General features: G+C 55.7%; 2 protein-coding genes across 12 annotated transcripts; both read right to left on the bottom strand.

Moving 5' to 3' along the window:
• Positions 1-456: 456 nt before the first annotated feature.
• On the bottom strand, positions 457-6,247 carry LAT (linker for activation of T cells). 4 transcript variants are annotated; one of them, XM_029220460.1, is made up of 12 exons: positions 5,806-6,237; positions 5,602-5,629; positions 5,442-5,476; positions 5,090-5,174; positions 4,893-4,957; positions 4,771-4,800; positions 4,623-4,683; positions 4,457-4,551; positions 2,768-2,830; positions 2,531-2,593; positions 2,359-2,433; positions 457-2,225 (listed from the first exon to the last, which is right to left on the bottom strand). In XM_029220460.1, the coding sequence occupies exons 1-11, from the start codon at positions 5,906-5,908 to the stop codon at positions 2,366-2,368; spliced, it is 696 nt and encodes a 231-aa protein (XP_029076293.1). In that variant the 5' UTR covers positions 5,909-6,237; the 3' UTR covers positions 457-2,225; positions 2,359-2,365. The 4 variants fall into 4 exon arrangements, with proteins under 4 accessions (XP_029076293.1, XP_029076291.1, XP_029076292.1 ...); XM_029220458.1 differs by having other exon boundaries at positions 4,623-4,800; positions 5,806-6,245; XM_029220459.1 differs by having other exon boundaries at positions 457-1,120; positions 4,623-4,800; positions 5,806-6,242.
• Positions 6,248-6,773: 526 nt separating this feature from the next.
• Positions 6,774-14,716, bottom strand: SPNS1 (sphingolipid transporter 1 (putative)). Of its 8 annotated transcripts, none has more exons than XM_029220455.1 (13): positions 14,644-14,684; positions 14,088-14,292; positions 13,924-13,989; positions 12,015-12,151; positions 10,717-10,868; positions 10,554-10,620; positions 9,600-9,745; positions 9,138-9,293; positions 8,662-8,851; positions 8,238-8,303; positions 7,868-7,966; positions 7,403-7,574; positions 6,774-7,129 (listed from the first exon to the last, which is right to left on the bottom strand). In XM_029220455.1, the coding sequence occupies exons 2-13, from the start codon at positions 14,236-14,238 to the stop codon at positions 7,035-7,037; spliced, it is 1,497 nt and encodes a 498-aa protein (XP_029076288.1). In that variant the 5' UTR covers positions 14,239-14,292; positions 14,644-14,684; the 3' UTR covers positions 6,774-7,034. The 8 variants fall into 8 exon arrangements, with proteins under 8 accessions (XP_029076288.1, XP_029076286.1, XP_029076282.1 ...); XM_029220453.1 differs by having other exon boundaries at positions 14,627-14,684; XM_029220449.1 differs by lacking the exon at positions 14,644-14,684 and adding an exon at positions 14,379-14,609 and having other exon boundaries at positions 14,088-14,296.
• Positions 14,717-18,011: the final 3,295 nt, after the last annotated feature.

Here is an 18,011-nt window from a genome sequence, read left to right on the forward strand (position 1 = left end):
CATGCCACACATCGGCCAAAAAAAAAACCAAAAAAAAAGACCATGCCACCTGTTGATGTCCAGCTTGTCCAAACCCTTCCCCAGACCTCCCTCCCCCACTTCTCCAACAGGCCTCTCACAACCTCCCCGCCTGGCGCAGCGGCTCCTAATACAACACTCAGAGCAAGGGTGCTGGCGGCAATGACTCTGGAGGCCAACAGGCCCAGATCTCAGCCCAGATTTGCCACTGCAAATCACTTTTCCTCTCTGAGCCTGTGTTTCCTCACCTGCAAAATGGGGATACGCACAGTAACTGACAACAGGGGCGTGACAATGATGAAATAAGCATGGAAATGTGGCAGGTGCTCCATAGAGGAGCTGTTGCTGTTACCTTTGGAGGCCAGAGGACACCAACAACTTTGCATCCCGCTCAGGACTACTCTAGTTGTATGTGACAGAAACCCCAAATCAAGCTGGTTGAAGAAAACTGGTCATTTATTGGCCCAAGTAACCAGAGTCTGAGGGGATGTCTGGCTTCAGGTGTGACTAGATCCAGGCATTCTGACACCACCAGGAAGCCAGCCCTGCCCCCCTCCAGGCCTTCTCTCTTCCATACTGGCTTCATTCTTGGGATGCTCTCCAGGTGGGGGCTCCAGGACCATGTTCTCCCAGCTTCACAACTGCCATGAACAAAAAGCTTCTCCTGGGCTTCCCTGGTGGCGCAGTGGTTGAGAGTCCGCCTGCCGATGCAGGGGACACGGGTTCGTGCCCCGGTCCGGGAAGATCCCACATGCCGCGGAGCGGCCGGGCCCGTGAGCCATGGCCGCTGAGCCTGCGCGTCCGGAGCCTGTGCTCCGCAACGGGAGAGGCCACAACAGTGAGAGGCCCGCGTACCGCAAAAAAAAAAAAAAAAAAAAAAAAAGCTTCTCCTTCCTGACACTTCCTGCTCATGTCCAGCGCTGGGCCTCACTCTGGCCAGGTTGTCACACGCCCGCATGGGGGCCAGTCCCAACGACCAGGGTATCCACCAGACCCTCGTACTCAGAGGGGGGCGGTCTTGGAGCAGCAGCAGTAGAACCACTTGGGAGCTCGTTAGGAATGCAGAGTCTCAGGCTACATCCCAGATGGACTGAATCAGAATCTGCATTTTCGCAAAACCCCCAGGTAAGTCATCTCTAAGTCACGTCTGAAGAGGACTGTGCCCGTTAGCTTTTTCAGTTGCTTAGACAATTTTTAAAGTTCTGTTTTATTAAGAACCACAAAAAGTAAGAATTAAGAAAGCCATTTGAGGGACTTCCCTGGTGGCACTATGGTTAAAAATCCGCCTGCCAATGCAGGGACCACAAGTTCAAGCCCTGGTCTGGGAGGATCCCACATGCCACGGAGCAACCGGGCCTGTGCGCCACAACTACTGAGCCTGCGCTCTAGAGCCCATGCTCCGCAATGAGAAGCCACCGCAATGAGTAACCCCTGCTCTCTGCAACTAGAGAAAGCCCGTGCGCAGCAGCAAAGACTCAATGTGGCCAAAGACTAATTAATTTTTTTTTAAAAAAGCAAGCCTTTTGAGGTCATCAAGTCCACCCCCTTGTTTTAAAGATGGAGAAACCAGGGGCCAGTGGGGAAGGGTCTTGCTCTAGACGCCCACCCAGCGCTTCCCCACGCCCTGTTCTCCCATCACCTCAGCCATCATCTGCCACTTCCAAGGACTAACTCATGAGGAGATGCACCTGAGCCCCAGGAGTGCCAGCTGGGCTCAGAACTGCCTCACTCAGAAGGTGACGCGTCCCAGGCTTCGTTCAGTCACTCACACATACCTGGTCAGGACCCTCGGGAGCACAGAGGGTCTGCAAGGATGGAGACCCATAAACACACACACACACACACACACACACACGTGCGCGCGCACACACACACACTCAGGACCTCGGACACAGCCCGCCCTCACCCTGACTCCAACCCACTGGGCCCCCCAAGGCTAAGAGCACTACAGACCACAGCAGCCTCTATTCTGTTACAGAGCAGGGCTGGGGCCAGGGTGGCTTGTTCTCAGGCTGCGTCAGAAGGTGCAGGTACTGGGGCCACACAGGCGGGACCCCGAAGTGACAATAAGTTAGGGGGAAAGTTCTCAGGCTGTCGTCAGGCTGGAGGCGGGGCGGGATGCCGAGTGGGGGCCCACAGAGCCGCTGCCGGCTGCTCAGCTCAGCACTCCCAGGCAAGGCTGGCTCCAGACCCCACACGGCCTCCCACTGAAACACAGCGGGACAGGGACAGAGGGAGGGGTACAAGGTCAGGAGGTCGGTGGCGGCCACAGGGGCCCCAGACTCAGAGAGGAGAGGGCGGGGAGGGCCCGCAGGCCCAGGGCGGGGCCGGGCCTCTCACCGGGCCTTCAGTGGATCTGGAGATTCTCGTAATCTGGAGCTTCCTCACCCTCCACCTCCTGGGAACTCCGGCCGGCTGCGAGGGAAAGGAGGCTGGTCTTCAGCTGACAGGCCATCCCGCTCTCCTCCAAGGCAGCTCCCCCAGCGTCTGCCCTACCTCCCCCGACACACACCAGGCTTGGTCCTCGCCACGGGCGGCAGCTCCTGGGACACGTTCACGTACTCCCGGCTCCCATCTGTGGGGACAGGTCAGAAGGAGGGACGGCCATACCGAAAGGGGGGCAGGCCACACTGAGGGTGAGAGAGGAGGAGGACACCCAAGCAGGGGGTGAGGAAGCCAGAGAGGGGGCGGTGGGCACCCTCAAGGCCGGAACGGGAGTGAGGAGGGAAGGCAGACCCCAGCCACTCACCCAGAGACGCATCCGCGCTCTCCTCGCTCTCAGGGACATTCACATAATCTTCCCCCGACTCCACTGCAGGAAAAGCATTGGCGCCCACGCACTGTTACCCAGACCCCCCAAGGCAGACACCCAGAGGCTCCCAACCGCAGCCCCCAAAGACTTTCGACATAACCAGCCCGAGGCTCCCACACGCAGACCCCCAGAGACCATCCCCACTGTCAGCCCCAGAGGGAGGCAGGGAGGGCGGTCCGGACCTGCCACGCGGGTGGCGATGGAGAGAAGTAGGACGACTTGACCAGAATTGATTAGGGGAAACGGAATTGTGGGAGGAGAGACAGCAGGCCCCAGCGTGTCCCCCAGCCCGGGGAGCAGGGCCGGGAAGCGGCTCGGGGTGGTGGGGCTGGGCGACACGTGTGCGGAAGGAAACAACACGCGGGACTGGGCCGAGTCAGAGGCGCCATCAGCCCTGCTGGCCCTTCCTCCTCAGCCAGGCCTGCCCTCACCCCCCTCTCCTGTCCTTGTCCCTTCCTAGCGCCTAGCGCCATTGACGACATCTTATTCTTTCATGTGTTGACTTATTTCTCCCTGAGGATGTGGACAAGGCAGGCTTTGGAGTCAGACTGCCCAGGTTCAAGTCCAGCTCCAGCATTAACTAACTGTGCAACCTCAGGCAAGCTACCTAACCGCTCTGGGCCTCAGTTTTCTCATCTGTAAAATAGGGTGAGGAACGGTACCCACCGCACAGGGGTGTTGTGAAAACAGTGAATTAAAATAAGGCCTGTCATACCGTAAGTGCTGCCAAGTTTCTGTTAAATAAACAAATCATTGTACAGATGGGACAAGTGTGGGGCAGGAGGGGAAGGGACAGGATCAAAAGCCCCTGGGAATTGTGACGTTTAATATTAATAAGTTAATACACATAAAACTCTTAGTAGGGCATGTAGTAGGCCTTCAATAATGTTAGCTGTTTTAATCACAACTCTGCCTCATTAGATGTGATTATATCAGGGGCACCCAGTAAATATGATGGATGACTGAATGAGTGAATGAATGAATGAAAATAAGCACTTGGACTGATGGTCTGGGGCTCAAGAGAGAGGCCGTGAGTTGAGAATCAGGATGGCACATGAAGCCAGGGTGTGGAAGTCAAGACCCAGAGCAAGTATAGAGAGGAAGGAGAGGAATGGAACACTGAAGATCACAAGACACTTAGAAAAGCCTCCAACAGGCAGGATGGAACCAAAACGAAGAGAGAAAAGCAGCCCAAAGGAAACTGAAACAACACAGGAAGCAGAAGAAAACTTCCCAAAGAAACCCCAAAAAAGACGACCTATAATCAATATCCTTAGAGATTTACGAGATGATACTGCCTTTGTGAGACAAGATAGGAGGCTATGAAAAAGGAACATTCAGAGATGAAGAAAGGGCTTTTGGACAAGAAAGACGAAAGCACAGACTCAAAAGAAGAATAAAGTCAAGGAAATCTTGCAGACAATAAAAGCAAAAGACAAGGAGGGAAGAGAAGAGAAAAGGTAAGGAAATCAGACGATCGGAGCCGGAAGTGCCCCTATCTGAAGGACAGAAGTGCTAGAAAGAGAGAAGAGAGAAAATGGAGGGGGAGCAAACATCCAGGAGGAGAGGGAAGAGCCGAGGGGCCGCAGCACAGAGGGGCGGGGAGCGGTCAGAAGGCCGACTCACTGGAGAAGGCGCTATCTCGGAGGCCAGGGTTGCTGGACGCAGGAGCTGGTGGGACGGCGGCGCCAGTGGCCGGGACGTTGTCAGGAAGCACGACCCTGAGGGGAGCCAAGGAGCGGGTGAGCAAGGAGCCCCGGCCTCAGCTCCCACCTCCCGCCTGGCCACTCACAAGTAGCCCTCGGGATAGTCTTCCTCATCCTCATCTTCGTCCGCATCCTCACAGACTGCCTCTGGGGTGGGTAACGACACAGGGTCAGCGGAGCCCAGGACAGGCCCCAGCCTCCTCCCACCCAGGGCCGCCGGGGCCCCTGACGCACCCTCGTTCTCATAGCTGGCCACGCTGTTGGCTGCAGAGAGAGCAGGAGAGGGAGGCTGAGCTAGCTCAGAGGGGCCTGTCCTCTGCCTGGCCCCAGCCCCACAGGCCCGGCTCCACGCTTACCACCATCTGAGTCCTGCTGGGAAGACGGCATGCGGGGGGAGCCTCCGGGGGGCTGTGGGGATCTCCTGGGAATCAAAGGTCAGAGGGCAGGCTGGGGTGGGGCTCTGGGGCAAGAGGGATTGCAACAGGGAAAGAGGCCCCCAATCCAAGCAGGTGAGGGGTAAAAAGGGGGATTTGGAGGGGAAGCGGCCACTTACGGGATGCGGAGCAGGTCTGGCTGGCTCTGGAGCAGGTAGGTCACAGGCGGGTAGGAAGTGGCTGGTGGCCAGGGGGCGACAGTGGCTGAGAACACAGGACCAAGCTGAAGGAATGACTCCAAAGCTCACGGCCCTACCCTGGACGAGGCCTCGAAGGGCAGACTAACCCCCGACACCCCTGTGCCCTGGACAGGCCTGGTGGGGGGGGCACCCATCTCCCTCCCCACCCCCAGCTCAGGTCAAGGCCATGTGGGCAGCCACAGGGGGAAACTGAACAAAGGCACACACTCTCCCACCCACACCAGGAGACGCTCCCCCCGCGTCCAAGGAAGGTGACCCTCCATGTACTCACGAGGCGGTTTGATCACGATGCTACTTGGGGTCAAACTAGCAGGAGAGACACAGTTTGGGTAAACAGCTGGGAGAGGCCCCAGACCCCATCTCAGTCCCCTGGGGCCCAGCCCTGCATGGGGTATTGAGGGAGACACCCAGGGCGGACGGGGCAGACTCACCCATCGGAGGCAGCAGTGTCATATGAGCCTGGGGAAGAGAGGGCCCGTGAGGCAGGAAAAGGGGGTGACGAGGGCAGACGGTGATGGAGTACGGGGCTCTCAGCGACTCGAAAGAGTTAAAGAGGGACAAAGGAGTTGGGGCGTGGGGTGAGGATCCCTGTCGGTGTGTCTGAGCACCTGGACACCCCACCAGCACCCACTCACCTGGCAGCTCTCGGCAACGCACACACAATGCCATCAGCAGCACAGCCAAGAGAGGCAGCAGCAGGAGGCCCAGCACAAAGAGGACCAGGCTGACTGCCTCCATCTGCAGGGGAGAGCGTGGACCGGGCCTAGCTGCTCGCCGCACACCCCTCGGGGACAGAGCAGCAGCGGGGCAAGGGCCAGGCCACAAAGGGTACAGGGGCCGAGCGGGCACCAGGCTGGGAGCCTGGTGGGGGGCAGCTGCGCCCTCCTCGGGGGCTCCCTGGGTCTCCTCCCCTCAGCAGGCGTCAGCGCAGGCTCTGGAAGACCCTTGAACCCAGGGCGGTCAGGCCCTGACCTGGAGTCTGGCGCCAGCCACCCCTACACAGACCCTGTGCCCCAGCCCTACCTGCCCCTGGACTCTGCGCCTGCCTCTCCTCAGTGCCTGCCTGCCTGTGGCAGGAAGCTGTGGTGAGCGCCGGGTGAGGGCAGGAAATCATCAGGGCTCAGCTGGCTGCACCCTCCCCCTTCCCACCCCCACCCAGCCAGTGGGGAGGGGGAGGAGGCGGCCTCAGGAGCCGGCCTGGGCCCTCAGGAAGGGTCCGCTGGTCCCCGGGACAAGGGGCAACTCAGACCAGTGGGAGGAGGAAAAGATACTTGCAAGCCAGCCAGCTGCCGTGCCCTCCACAGCGTGGCTCAAGGAGGCGGCAGGGAGGGAGGCCCTGACACCAGGAATTCTGAGGCGCCCAGGGCGTGCCCACCCCACCTCACCCTGGCCGGCCTGCCAAGAAGGGTGGGCTCTCGGGGAGACATGGGCGTAAGCGACTCCTGGTCACACCGAGCCAGCTCACTCCGCCCCCTCATTCACTGGCCCAGAAGGGCAGGGATTTGCCCAAGGGCCCACAGGAGTGACCCAACAGCCCCTGGGAACCTGGGACTAGAGAGGGGGCGTCCCCTGCAATCCAGGGGTCACTAGCACCCAGAGAGACTCCAGCAGGCACTTGGGGTCTGGCTACAAACTTTATTCAGTTACAAATAGCACCGAGCCCCTGAGGCTGCTCCAGTGGCGGGGGATCCCCCTCCTGGACCCCCAGAATCCCCTCTTGGCCACCTGTGTAGTGTGTAGGAGCTGGAACATGGCCCAAGGCCCCTCCTAGAAAATGGGCCAGCCGAGGATTTGGGCCCGGGCACCTCCTGGGGTGGGCCCAGGGCCAGCTGTGGTAGATGTGCAGGTAGCAAGCGGCGACCCCTCAGATGAGCACACTGGACACGGGGACCCGGGTGGAGCGTCCTCTCTGGGGCACCACGATGCGGTCATCAGCAGGCCCGGCCTCACGCAACAGACCTGTCGGGGAGGGATCAGAGCCAGGGCTGGATGGACAGACAGACACAGGGCCAGGGAGGGGGCAAACAGGCACTAGCAAATGGATGGGGCAGCAGAGACACACAGTGGGGCATCAGCTCGTGGGACAGGGAGACCCGAGGCCGAGGGAGGGGAGGGCTGTGGACTGAGGGCTGCCAGGGACACAGGGCTGGGTGGGCGGATGGATGGACAAGCAGGCAGCATCATGAAGTTAGGCAAGGAGCTGTGGACGGACAGCGGGGAGGCCCGACCGACCCTGCACGTGCAGCTGGGCCCGCCGGCGGTCGCCCTCAATGAAGATGGCAGCGCCCAGGAAGGCTGCGCCGCCCAGCGCCCCCATGAAGGCGCAGAGCATGAGCGAGAACTGCAGGGCCCGGAACTCAGACAAGAAGGAGGGTGGCCAGCCCTGGCGGAGGCGGTCGGAGATCTGCAGGTAGACAAGGAAAGAAAAGTCAGGAGAACGGAGAGGAAGCCCCTGAACTCCAGGAGAATGAAGAAGACTTAGGCCTGGACCTTACCGGTGGAAATCTGACAAGACAAGATCGTGCCCACCCAGCTGAGCCTCTGAGGTGAAGGGTGCCTGGCACAGGGGACTCGGATGCCTCACTAGGGTGAGACCCTCTAATCTGGCCTGTGCTCAGGCCACTGGCCGCCAGCTGGTACTGGGAATGTGGGGTCCCCCGAGCCCCATCCCAGGCCCAGCCAAGGGACCGTGCTCACCAAGCCAATCAGGTAGGGGCTCCCAGCGTCACCCAACAGGTGGGACAGCACGATCTGAAAGGCTTCAGCGGTGGAGCGTCGTGTGGGGATCACCACGTACTGGGAGGAAAGACGGGCAGGAGACAGAGGGCGGGGACAGGGCCAAGGCTCAGCCTAGGCTGAGGTCAGGTGAACCCCAACTCAGAGGTGTGGCTGGGGTGAAGGGCAGGGCGGGTCCAGGCTACAGGCCCACCTGGGGTTGGACTCTGAAGTCAGTCCAGGGCTGGGTTTTGAAGAAGGGGTGAAGGTCACAGTTCAAGGCAAGTGAGGTCCCCTGCCCCAACTCCCTGCTCCCATCAGCCTCTGGGGTAACCCTGGGCCACCTACTCACCAGCAGAATGTCAGCCACAATGGCCCAGTTCATGGACAGCAGTGTCTCTCCAATAAAAATGAAAGTCTGGGGGATGGGAGGTAGGCGGTGAAGGAGGGGACAGGGGTGGGGCGTCGGTCTCATCACAAGGCGAGCAAACACATGGAGGGTTCACTAGGCACCAGGCCCATCTATTAACTCATTTAACCCTCACAACACCCCTAGGAGACAGTTGCTACTATTATTCCCATTTTACAGGAGATGAAACTGAGCACAGAGAGGTTAAGTCACTTGCCCAATGTCACACAGCTAAGAATGGCCAGAGCTGAGATCCAAACCCAGGCATTCCCACTCCAGAGTTGGCTCTGACCCTAGTCCTGCCCCAGTGCACCATTCCTCCAACCTGGACCCAGAACACCCCCTTAGACACCTGCTGGCTACTCACATAGGTGGCCACGATGCTACCACGGGCACAGGCGAGGGACAGGAAGAGGAAGGGTGAAGAGCCCAGGAGGCCAGCAGCACAAACCAGCGGGTCAGCCCGGGGGTTGGAGCGGCGGAGTCGGCGGCTGATCTCCACGCCCAGGCCCACACCCAGGACCCCGGTGAGGCAGGTGATGAGCCCAAAGATGAGGCTGGAGGGAAGGGGAGGGGCAAAGGGGCTAGCCTCACCCCCACGGCCCAGAGAGAACGATCGTCCATCCCGGCCACCCTCACAACCCAGGTCTATCCAGGCACAGCACCCCATGGTTCACAAGAGGAAGGCACCTATTCCCAGACTAGGAAACTGAGACCCTGGGAGAGGAAGTAGCTTGTGGAGTCAGGATTCACACTCTCCTTGCCTGAGTCTGAATCACAGACTCTCTCCACTTCATCCCCTGCCACCTGCAGGGCTACCCAGACCAGACCCCATCTGGGTACCTGTCAGAGGAAGAGCAGGAGTCTCCAGGAAGGCAGGGGGGGGTCTCCCCCAAGACCACACGGGAACGCAGCAAGAAAGCAGGAGCCCAAAGAGCCAGGGAGCCCGTGACAAAGGCCACAGCAGTGAAACCAAGGGAAGACAGGATGAAACTAGGACTGCAGACATTTAGGAGGGAGGAAGTTAGACTCCACTGAGGTATTGGTGTCAGAGACCTCTCTTCTCCCTCTCTGGCTTATTTTAATAGTCAGGGCACTGAGTCTGGAGGCTGTACTGGCCTCCAGGATCTGGGCCTGTAATTCAAGCAGTTGCCATAAGGGGGCAGTGGCGACAGAATTCCTGGCCTTAGGGTAGGGCCAGCTGACAGAAAACAGAACAAAGACCACACCCATGTAAATCTCAAACTAGACCTCAGGGCCTCCCTGGGGGCCTCAGATGTTGGGTTAGGATGGAACTGAACTCACTTTCTTGCCAGAGCCCTCAGATCTTCCCACCACGAGGTGGGGTTCAGGGGTGGTGAGTGTGAGTGGCGCTCCACAGCTCCCCTTGGTGGCTCCCGTACTACCAGGAACAGCAGCAAAACAGCCAGCACTCCTAGACCTGGTGTCACCTGGGGAAAGAGTGGGCTTCAAGAAAGGCACAGACGGGGAGACACTCAACCCTGGGGGCTGAGAGAAAGTGAGGGTGTATAAAAGCAACTCAGGCCCCAAGACCTCAAACACCCAGTGAGTGCCTGCTCAAGGAAGCTGAACTTGTGGTTGAGGGGAGGGGGTGACTGCCACTAGGAAGTGTTTCTGTTTCTGCAAGCCTAACTGCTCCCTCTTTAGCAACAGCACCCTAATTTTCTTTTGGGAAACCACTCCCCCCATTTCTCTCAACCCATGTGGTTCAAATAGGGTGGGGCTTGTAACCCAGACTTTGCCAAGAGTAATGTTAAACCTCCCAGGCCTCAGTGATTGAGTCAGTGCCAGCATGTGACCCACGGTTCATCTAATCAGACACCGTCCAGGACTACTGCTCAAGGATCCAGGGTGCTGAAGTTTCTAAACGGGAAGATAAACACGTGGAGCTTTCACTTGCTTGAGAAGGAAGATAACAGAGGAAAGTAGAGCTGAGAAAAGGATGATCAAATTCCTGTGACACTGTGGGAGTCCTGCATCCAGCTTTACCTGAAGCTCACCCTGGGACTTTCCATTATGAGAGCCAATACAGTCCCATTTGGCGGTTTACAGTCGTACAATGGGCTTCTATCACCTGCCATCGAGTTTTACCTAGCACGTGGCTTCGCAGTGAGGGCAGCTAGGCTGCCTGCAGGCTTGGCAGAGTGAGCACTGCCTTCGAAAGGGGGTGTCTGACGGTAGAAAGGGGGAGTCAGTGAGTGCACCGCTAACTTTTCCCCAGGCCGTGACCCGACTCACCCGCAGAGCCCAGTGCCAGTCCCCGGCCACATCCTTCACTTTGGAGCCTGCAATGTAACCCAGACCACTGTGGGAAGGGGGTGGGGGAGGAGAAGAGACGGCTGGTCAGTCCCGTTCCAGGCAAGGCCCTTCTGCCTCCCCACCAGGCCCGAGGTCCACTCACCTGCCCACAGGGATGGCAAAGTAGAACACGCTGAGCATCCGACTCCGCTGGTCTGCCACGAAGAGGTCAGCGATGAGGGTGGGTGCGATGGTGGAGTAACTGGCCTCCCCGACCCCCACCAGGCCCCGGGTCAGGAGGAGCAGCCAGAATCGCTGGGGAACGAGATATGGGGCAGGTGGCACCCCGCCCTGCAGCCAGCCTCCCAGCCTCCCTCACCAGCCAGCTCTGGAGAGGTGGCAGGGATGGCAGGAGAGGCCTGCGTTTTAGAATCAAACCAAACTGAGCTTGAATCTTGGCTCCACTACTTACTAGCTGTGACTCTGAGAAAACAACTTAACCTCTCTGAGCCTCAGTTTCCTTATCTGCAAAAGGGGGATAATAACAACTTGTTCCCATACCTATTGTGAGAACTGGACAACAAAAGGTCTGTTCATTACCTTGCACCCAGTAGGTACGAAATAAATCTTTATTTCTATCTTGTCCAAACCACCCAAGACACCCCAACAGTGAATAGTGATCTTAGGCGGGGGTTTATTTGTCTACCAGAGACACCAAAGCTAATAACAAGGCACAATCACCCAAGGAGAGTGTGTAGTGTCCGGGGCTGAGGAGACAGAGTCCCAGGTCAGAAAGTGAGAACAGACAGAGGTGATTTCAAAGGAGCAAAGAAGCAACAGCCAGGGAGGCAGGACGAAAACCAGAAGAGGGGGTCACAGAAGTTAGAAGAGAGTTTTCGGAAGGAAGAAGTAGGTCAACAGAGCCAGAGGCTCCCAGGAGATCCAGCGAGAACAGGACTAGGAAGTAGGAGCTACAGCTAGCAACTGACAGGGCACTGCTGACTTTGGCAACAGAGGGACGGGGGCAGGTTAGCCAGCAGTGCTCAAGCGGGGAGTGGGAGGAGAAGAAGTGCAGGCAAAATGAGAGCCTCGCCCCAGCTGCTCCTTCACCCAGACTGGAGCTCCCCTCTGTGGAAGTCTGACTAGGAAGAGGAAGACGGACAGAGGGCAGTCCTGGTAAGGTCTTTCCTGTGATAGAGAAATGTGTGTGTCTAGGTGTGCAGTGGAAGGAGGGAATGATGGACAGAAGAAGGTTCTGGAAGAAAAGGGGAGAGGATGGGGTGGGCAGATAGCTCAGGCAAACAGGGAACAGAAGACGGCACGGACCAAGGGAGCGGCACAAGTCCCCGGGCCCAGTCTGCAATGAATCCAAAGAGCAGCAGCAAACACTGATGGGGGAGTCAGGGTTGGGGGGAGGAGGGGGGGGGGAGGGCAGAAGCAGGAGCCAGCGTGGGACCTCACCTCTCTGGGGATGAAGGACGACCCCAGTGTCACCAGGGACCAGAAGGCAATGCCCCCGCACATGAGATACTTCCGATTGTACCTGTCACCCAGGTAGCCAAACACAGGTGCCAACACCATGTAACTGGAGATGAACACTGGGGGGAAGCAGAGAGTCACAGCCCAGCCCCAGTACCCCTAGCCCACCCCCAAACCAGCTCAGGGAGGGCGAAGGGGGGCAGGAATAACTCCCAACCCTGAAACTCTCAGAGCTTCCTGCAAGCGGGAGTGGGGGGAGGTAGTAGTTGTCCAGCCCCAGCTCCAATGTTCTTCAAATCTTCCATTGTAGAATGGATGGCCCAGCTGACTCATGCCTTCCTCCTACCCTGGTCTGCAACGCACTTATCTGATCTAGCCTCTCCCTACCCCTCCAACTTCATGCTTATCCACTTTCCCTCTCTGTACCCCAATGGCCCAACTGCCAAGTTCAATACCACCTTAAGGTTTTGGGCACCTGCTGTCCTCTCTGGAATTGTCTCTCCTCTCCCCTGAGCTCCACAACCTTGGCTCCTTCACCCTCAGCTCAGAAACCTTCCCAACCACCACATATCCAGTCTCTATCACAGCTACTCTGTCTTCTTTTACATAGCAGTTATTTCTATAGAAAATTATCTCATTATTAGTTTAGGTTTTCAGGGACTGTTGCCCCCCTCATGCACAGCAAAATGTTGGCTCCAGGAAGACAGGACTGTATTGGCCATGACTGTGTCTCCATCACTTAACACACTGCCGAGCACAAAACAGGTGCTCAACAAACATGTGTTGAATGAAAACGTGAAGAGGGTTGCCGAGAAAGACCTGGTGTTTTTTTTTTGTTTGTTTGTTTGTTTTGCTGAGCCACGGGGCATGTGGGATCTTAGTTACAGGACCAGGGGTTGAACCCCCGCCCCCTGCATTGGGAGCACAGAGTCTTAATCACTGGACTTCCAGGGAAGTCCCAGACCTATTTCTTCTCTAACTCAACAACTCTTTAGAGATTTGCAGACCTGGACCTATGATCCCATTCTCATTCCATTAAACTTTGGCTTAAATAACTTCAGTTCCTTGGTGGCCTGGAGTGGAGCAAAGAACACTGCAAGACCTGGTTTCAAACTCCTCTTCTGCCTCGAACTTGTTGTGTGACCCTAGGCAAGTCTTAACTCCTCTCCAAGCCTCAGTTTCTTTATAAAAATGTAGATGATACTACCTACTTTCTCTATAAAACAAGACTAATAACTCCTTGGCTGATAAAGGATTAGAAGACAATGGGGGTAAAACATCTTGCGAAATTCTTTGGATGTTATCAGTACTTCCTCCAGGGCCTGGCACATGGTAGGTGCTCAGAAATGAAGGAAGGAGGGAAGGAAGGACAATAGGACTTGGCCTTGGCTTTGCCTTTCCCATAAATCCCAAAGTTCTGAACAAGTAAAACTCCCCTCCTCCCCTCCTAGACAGCCTCTTCTGCCATTATTTACTGGGTGCCTACCATTTTCCAATGCTGTACTATGCGCTTCACAGGCATTATCTCATTTAATCCTCACATCAGCCCTATGAGGTGAGCCGGGGTTATTACTAGTTCCAGCTCACAGACAAGGAAAGTGAGGCTTAGAGAGGTTGAGGGCCTTGCCTACCATCACATTAAGTGAAAAGCTGGTATATAAACCCAGGTCTGTCTTAACTGTTATACAAAACTGGCTCCCTCTTTAAATCTCTTTAAATGTGGTGCCCTAATCGAACAGGACAGCCTCAGGGCAGAGCCATGGCCATCTCCTCCCCTAGCTCAGCCACCAGACCTCCCAAAAATAAGGCCCCAGGCACGCCAGCGTGTGGCCCCAACTGGGGTAGAACAGAAAGAAGAGGTGCTGTGTGCCCAGGAGGGGCCTCCACTCACCCGTCTGGATAAGGCCAGAGCTACTGTCTCCGATGTCGAAAAACTGCTCAATGTCCGGAAGGACGCCTGGGAAGGAGAAGACTCAGGATGGGCTGGCCGAGGCAGCCCCACCTTCGGGACCCCACTCCCATCCCCCTTTCTAACTTTCTCCCAGAAGTCAGTACCCGCCACGGTGAAGCGGTCCATGTAGTTAAGGAGGTTGATGTAGCACAGCACGGCCACTATGAGAGCCGAACGGCCCGAAGACAAGCCCGTGATGCGCTGCAGTCCCTCCCGGTCTGGGACTTCGAGATCCTCGGACTTCGGGTTCCCCATGGACCCAGGCAACCCCGGGGTGCCGGGCGCAGGCCCGTCGTCCGTGTCATCCGCCTGGCTGAGGAAGGGCGCGGTGTCGGACCCGGACATGGTCCCGGGGGCCGCGCCCGCCCGCGCTACGGTCCCACCGACGATCCCACCTGCGAGGGGAGGAGGCTGGAGAAAGGAGGATGGAGGGAACCCAGGCGAGGGAAGTGCGCTCGGACACCGAGAGGAGCTTGCCCCGAAGCACAGAGCACGGGGGATGGAACCCGGGCTCTATCATGCGTCCCCGCCCCGGCAGGCACACCGCGCGGAGGGACGAGTGGAACTCCGGTGAGATCAGAGACAGGAACGGGTTGAGGAGAGTCCGATCCCCCGCCCCCTCCCGGTTGAGGCCACCCCTCACCCCGGGTAGGAGCCCACCGCATTCGCGGTTGGTCAGCCCCGGCGCCGCACCACCACCACCGCCATGTTGTCTAAGAGCCGGTCATGTGACACTGGAGCAGGGGCGGGGGCGGTGGACGCCACTGCGGGCCGGCCCCTGACGCGACTACGGAGGCCGCGCGCGCCCCTGCGGTTTTGCCGACGTTCCCGCGTCACGTGACTGTGGCCGGTCGCCACGGTCCTCGGCTGCGTTCCCGCCGTGACAGCCGACCTAAAGGTGTCTGGGTGAGCTGTTACAGTCCCTCCCACTCTGAATCTCGGCTTCCTTATCTGCGACGCTGCTTGGCAGACTTCTTACTGAACGAGATCAAACGAGATAATGGAACCTTAAAAGATTCTGGAAATACAGTAGTACTGTAAATATCTCTAAACGTGCCAACAGACAGTTGTGTTTTTAAAAATTTATTTATATGTATTTTTTGGCAGTGTTGGGTCTTCGTTGCTGCGCGCAGGCTTTCTCTAGTTGCAGAGAGCGGGGGCCCCTGTTCATTGCGGTGCGCGAGCTTCTCATTGCAGTGGCTTCTCTTGTTCAGGAGCACTGGCTCAGTAGTTGTGGCTCGCAGGCTCTAGAGGGCAGGCTCAGTAGTTGTGGCGCACGGGCTTAGTTGCTCCATGGCATGTGGGATCCTCCCAGACCAGGGATCAAACCCGTGTGCCCTGCACTGGCAGGCAGATTCTTAACCACTGCGCCATCAGGGAAGTCCCAACAGACAGTTCTTACTCTCTTCCCCACGGTGTCCGGTTGGGGCTTCATACGTGCTCAGTAAGTGTTGGATGAATGAATGAATGGTGAACAGTGGCCCCCGTCCCTACCCTTCGGATTCCCCAACCCAGCTGAGCTTTCCCTGCAGACGTTTAAGAAAGTGTCCCCAGACCCCACCGGCCGCGTCTGGAGCCAGTTTTACCTCACCACCAACTTGCGCCCTCTGATGGCCTCACTTGGAACAGCCAGGGGCTAAGGAGACTCCTAGCCATGGACGGGGCTCGACCACAGAGCCCTGGCACCAAAACAGCTTTGTTCCTGAGTGCCTCGTCGCCCCAATCGCCAAGCTACAGCTAATAAACATACACTCTAAGTAAAGTTAGTGTAGTTCTATGCAAAGGCAGCTTCAAGACCCCTCTTCCAACCAGACCTCTTAAGTCCCTCTGCCGAAATTCTAGAGTCTCATGTTCTTGGGACCCCCTCAAGAGGCCTTATCAGAAACTCTTGAGTCACTGTCCTGCTTGGCGTTGCCCCAGGAGTACTTCACGTTTCAGAACCTTAAGCCTGGTCTCCCTTTAGGGTCTAAAGGAAAGAGATGGAGAGGAATTTCAGATTGTAGTCACTGAATTTCCTCAGTACTATTGAGCAGCTACTATATGCCTGACATTGTGCTGGGTGTCAGGCAACTACAGATTTACCTACCCTCATAGAGCTTATCTGAAGGAGCTTTTGCATGCAAAAGGTGCACCTGTGAAATGAAAAGGCAAGCCACTGATTGGAAGGAAGCACTTGCAAAGCATGTATCTGACAAAGGACCTCTATCCAGATGTATAAAGAACTCTTAAAACTCAGTAAGACAAAACCACAATTTTTTAAGTGGGCAAAAGATTTGAACAGACATCTCACAAAAGAAGATATATGCATAGCACAGGGAGATCAGCTCGGTGCTTTGCGACCACCTAGAGGGGGGATGAGGAGGGTGGGAGGAAGATGCAAGAGGGAGGGGATATGGGGATATACGTATGCATATAGCTGATTCAGTTTGTTATACAGCAGAAACTAACACGACACTGTAAAGCAATTATACTCCAATAAAGATGTTAAAAAAAAGATATATGAATGGCCAACAAGTATATGACACCATTGGTCATTATGGAAGATAGAATTAAAAACACATTAAGATACAACTATACTAGAATAGCTTAAAAAAATAAACGCACTGGGACTTCCCTGGCAGTCCAGTGGTTAAGACCCTGCACTTCCACTGCAGCGGGCATGTGTTCGATCCCTGGGTGGGAACTAAGATCCTGCATGCCGCAAGGCGTGGCCTAAATAAAGAAATAAATACCCTGATAAAGTGCTGGAAATGATATGAATGTTTGTGGGAATGCAAAGAGTACAGCTACTTTGAGAAACAATTAGGCAGTTTCTTTAAAAATTAAACATACAGGGCTTCCCTGGTGGCACAATGATTAAGAATCCGCCTGCCAATGCAGGGGACACGAGTTTTGAGCCCTGGTCCGGGAAGATCCCACATGCCGCGGAGCAACTAAGCCCGTGCACCACAACTACTGAGCCTGCGTGCCACAACTACGGAAGCCTGTGTGCCTAGAGCCCATGCTCCACAACAAGAGAAGCCACCGCAATGAGAAGCCTGTGCACAGCAACGAAGAGCAGCCCCCGCTCGCCACAACTAGAGAAAGCCCGCACGCAGCAACGAAGACCCAACGCAGCCAAAAATAAATAAATTAAAAAAAAATTAAACATACACTTTCCATATGACCCAGCAACTCCACTACTAGGTATCTATCAACAAAAAATGAAAACATATCCAAACAAAAGCCTGTATGTGAATGTCCATAGAAGCATTATTCATCATAGCCAAAAAAATTGAAAAAAACCCATGTATCCATCGACAGGTGAATAGTATATTCATACAGTGGAACACTGCTCAATGATACATACAGTATGGGTAAATCTCATAAACACTGTGCTAAGTGAGAGACCCCAGACACAAAAGACTGCATACTGTATTATTCCATTCATATAAAATACAGAAAAGGCAAAACTAATGTGACAGAAAGCAGATTAGTGGTTGCCTGGGGCCAGGGGGAGGAGGAGGTACAAAGAGGCACCAGGAAACGTCTGCAGGACTGTGGACATTTACTAAAACTCATTGAACTGTAGACTTCAAATGAGTGAATGCTGAGGCATGTAAATTAAATTCCATTAAGCTAAAAAAAAATAAAAAATCTGTAGTCCAAACACAGTACCTCTGGACATTAATGAAAATAAAACTTTCTGGTTATAAAGACAAACATTTTGATGCTAATTGGTTTTGGCAAATGGGAAAAATATTTGGTTCTTCCCCAAGTATAGGTGACATTTATTTATTTATTTATTTATTTATGGCCACGCCTGCATGTCATGCAGGATCTTAGTTCCCCCACCAGGGATCGAACCTGTGCCCCCTGCAGTGAAAGTGCTGAGTCCTAACCACTGGACCACCAGGGAATTCCCCCAGGTGCCTTTTTTTTTTTTTTTTTTTTTTTTGGCTGAGTCAGTTCTTAGTTGTGGTCCACGGGATCTTTATTGAGGCATGCAGGATCTTTTCGTTATGGCACGCAGTCTGGGTTTCTCTCTA

This window comes from Monodon monoceros, unplaced genomic scaffold, assembly GCF_005190385.1.
Source record: "Monodon monoceros isolate NGI ecotype Baffin Bay Population unplaced genomic scaffold, NGI_Narwhal_1 Super_Scaffold_13, whole genome shotgun sequence".
Classification (NCBI taxonomy): Eukaryota; Metazoa; Chordata; class Mammalia; order Artiodactyla; family Monodontidae; genus Monodon; species Monodon monoceros.

What these genes read in the sequence shown, in the direction of transcription:
- SPNS1 (XM_029220448.1), bottom strand. Translation starts at nt 14,648, where the DNA reads ATGCGGTGGGCTCCTACCCGGGGTGAGGGGTGGCCTCAACCGGGAGGG. An exon ending in ACTGGCACTGGGCTCTGCGG is followed by an intron (nt 9,746 to 10,553) that starts GTGAGTCGGGTC and finishes CTCTTTCCCCAG; the next exon opens with GTGACACCAGGTCTAGGAGT. An exon ending in GTAGCATCGTGGCCACCTAT is followed by an intron (nt 8,304 to 8,661) that starts GTGAGTAGCCAG and finishes CCCATCCCCCAG; the next exon opens with ACTTTCATTTTTATTGGAGA.
- LAT (XM_029220457.1), bottom strand. Translation starts at nt 5,908, where the DNA reads ATGGAGGCAGTCAGCCTGGTCCTCTTTGTGCTGGGCCTCCTGCTGCTG. An exon ending in GACACTGCTGCCTCCGATGG is followed by an intron (nt 5,477 to 5,601) that starts GTGAGTCTGCCC and finishes CTCTCCTGCTAG; the next exon opens with TTTGACCCCAAGTAGCATCG. An exon ending in CCAGCAGGACTCAGATGGTG is followed by an intron (nt 4,801 to 4,892) that starts GTAAGCGTGGAG and finishes CTCTCTCTGCAG; the next exon opens with CCAACAGCGTGGCCAGCTAT.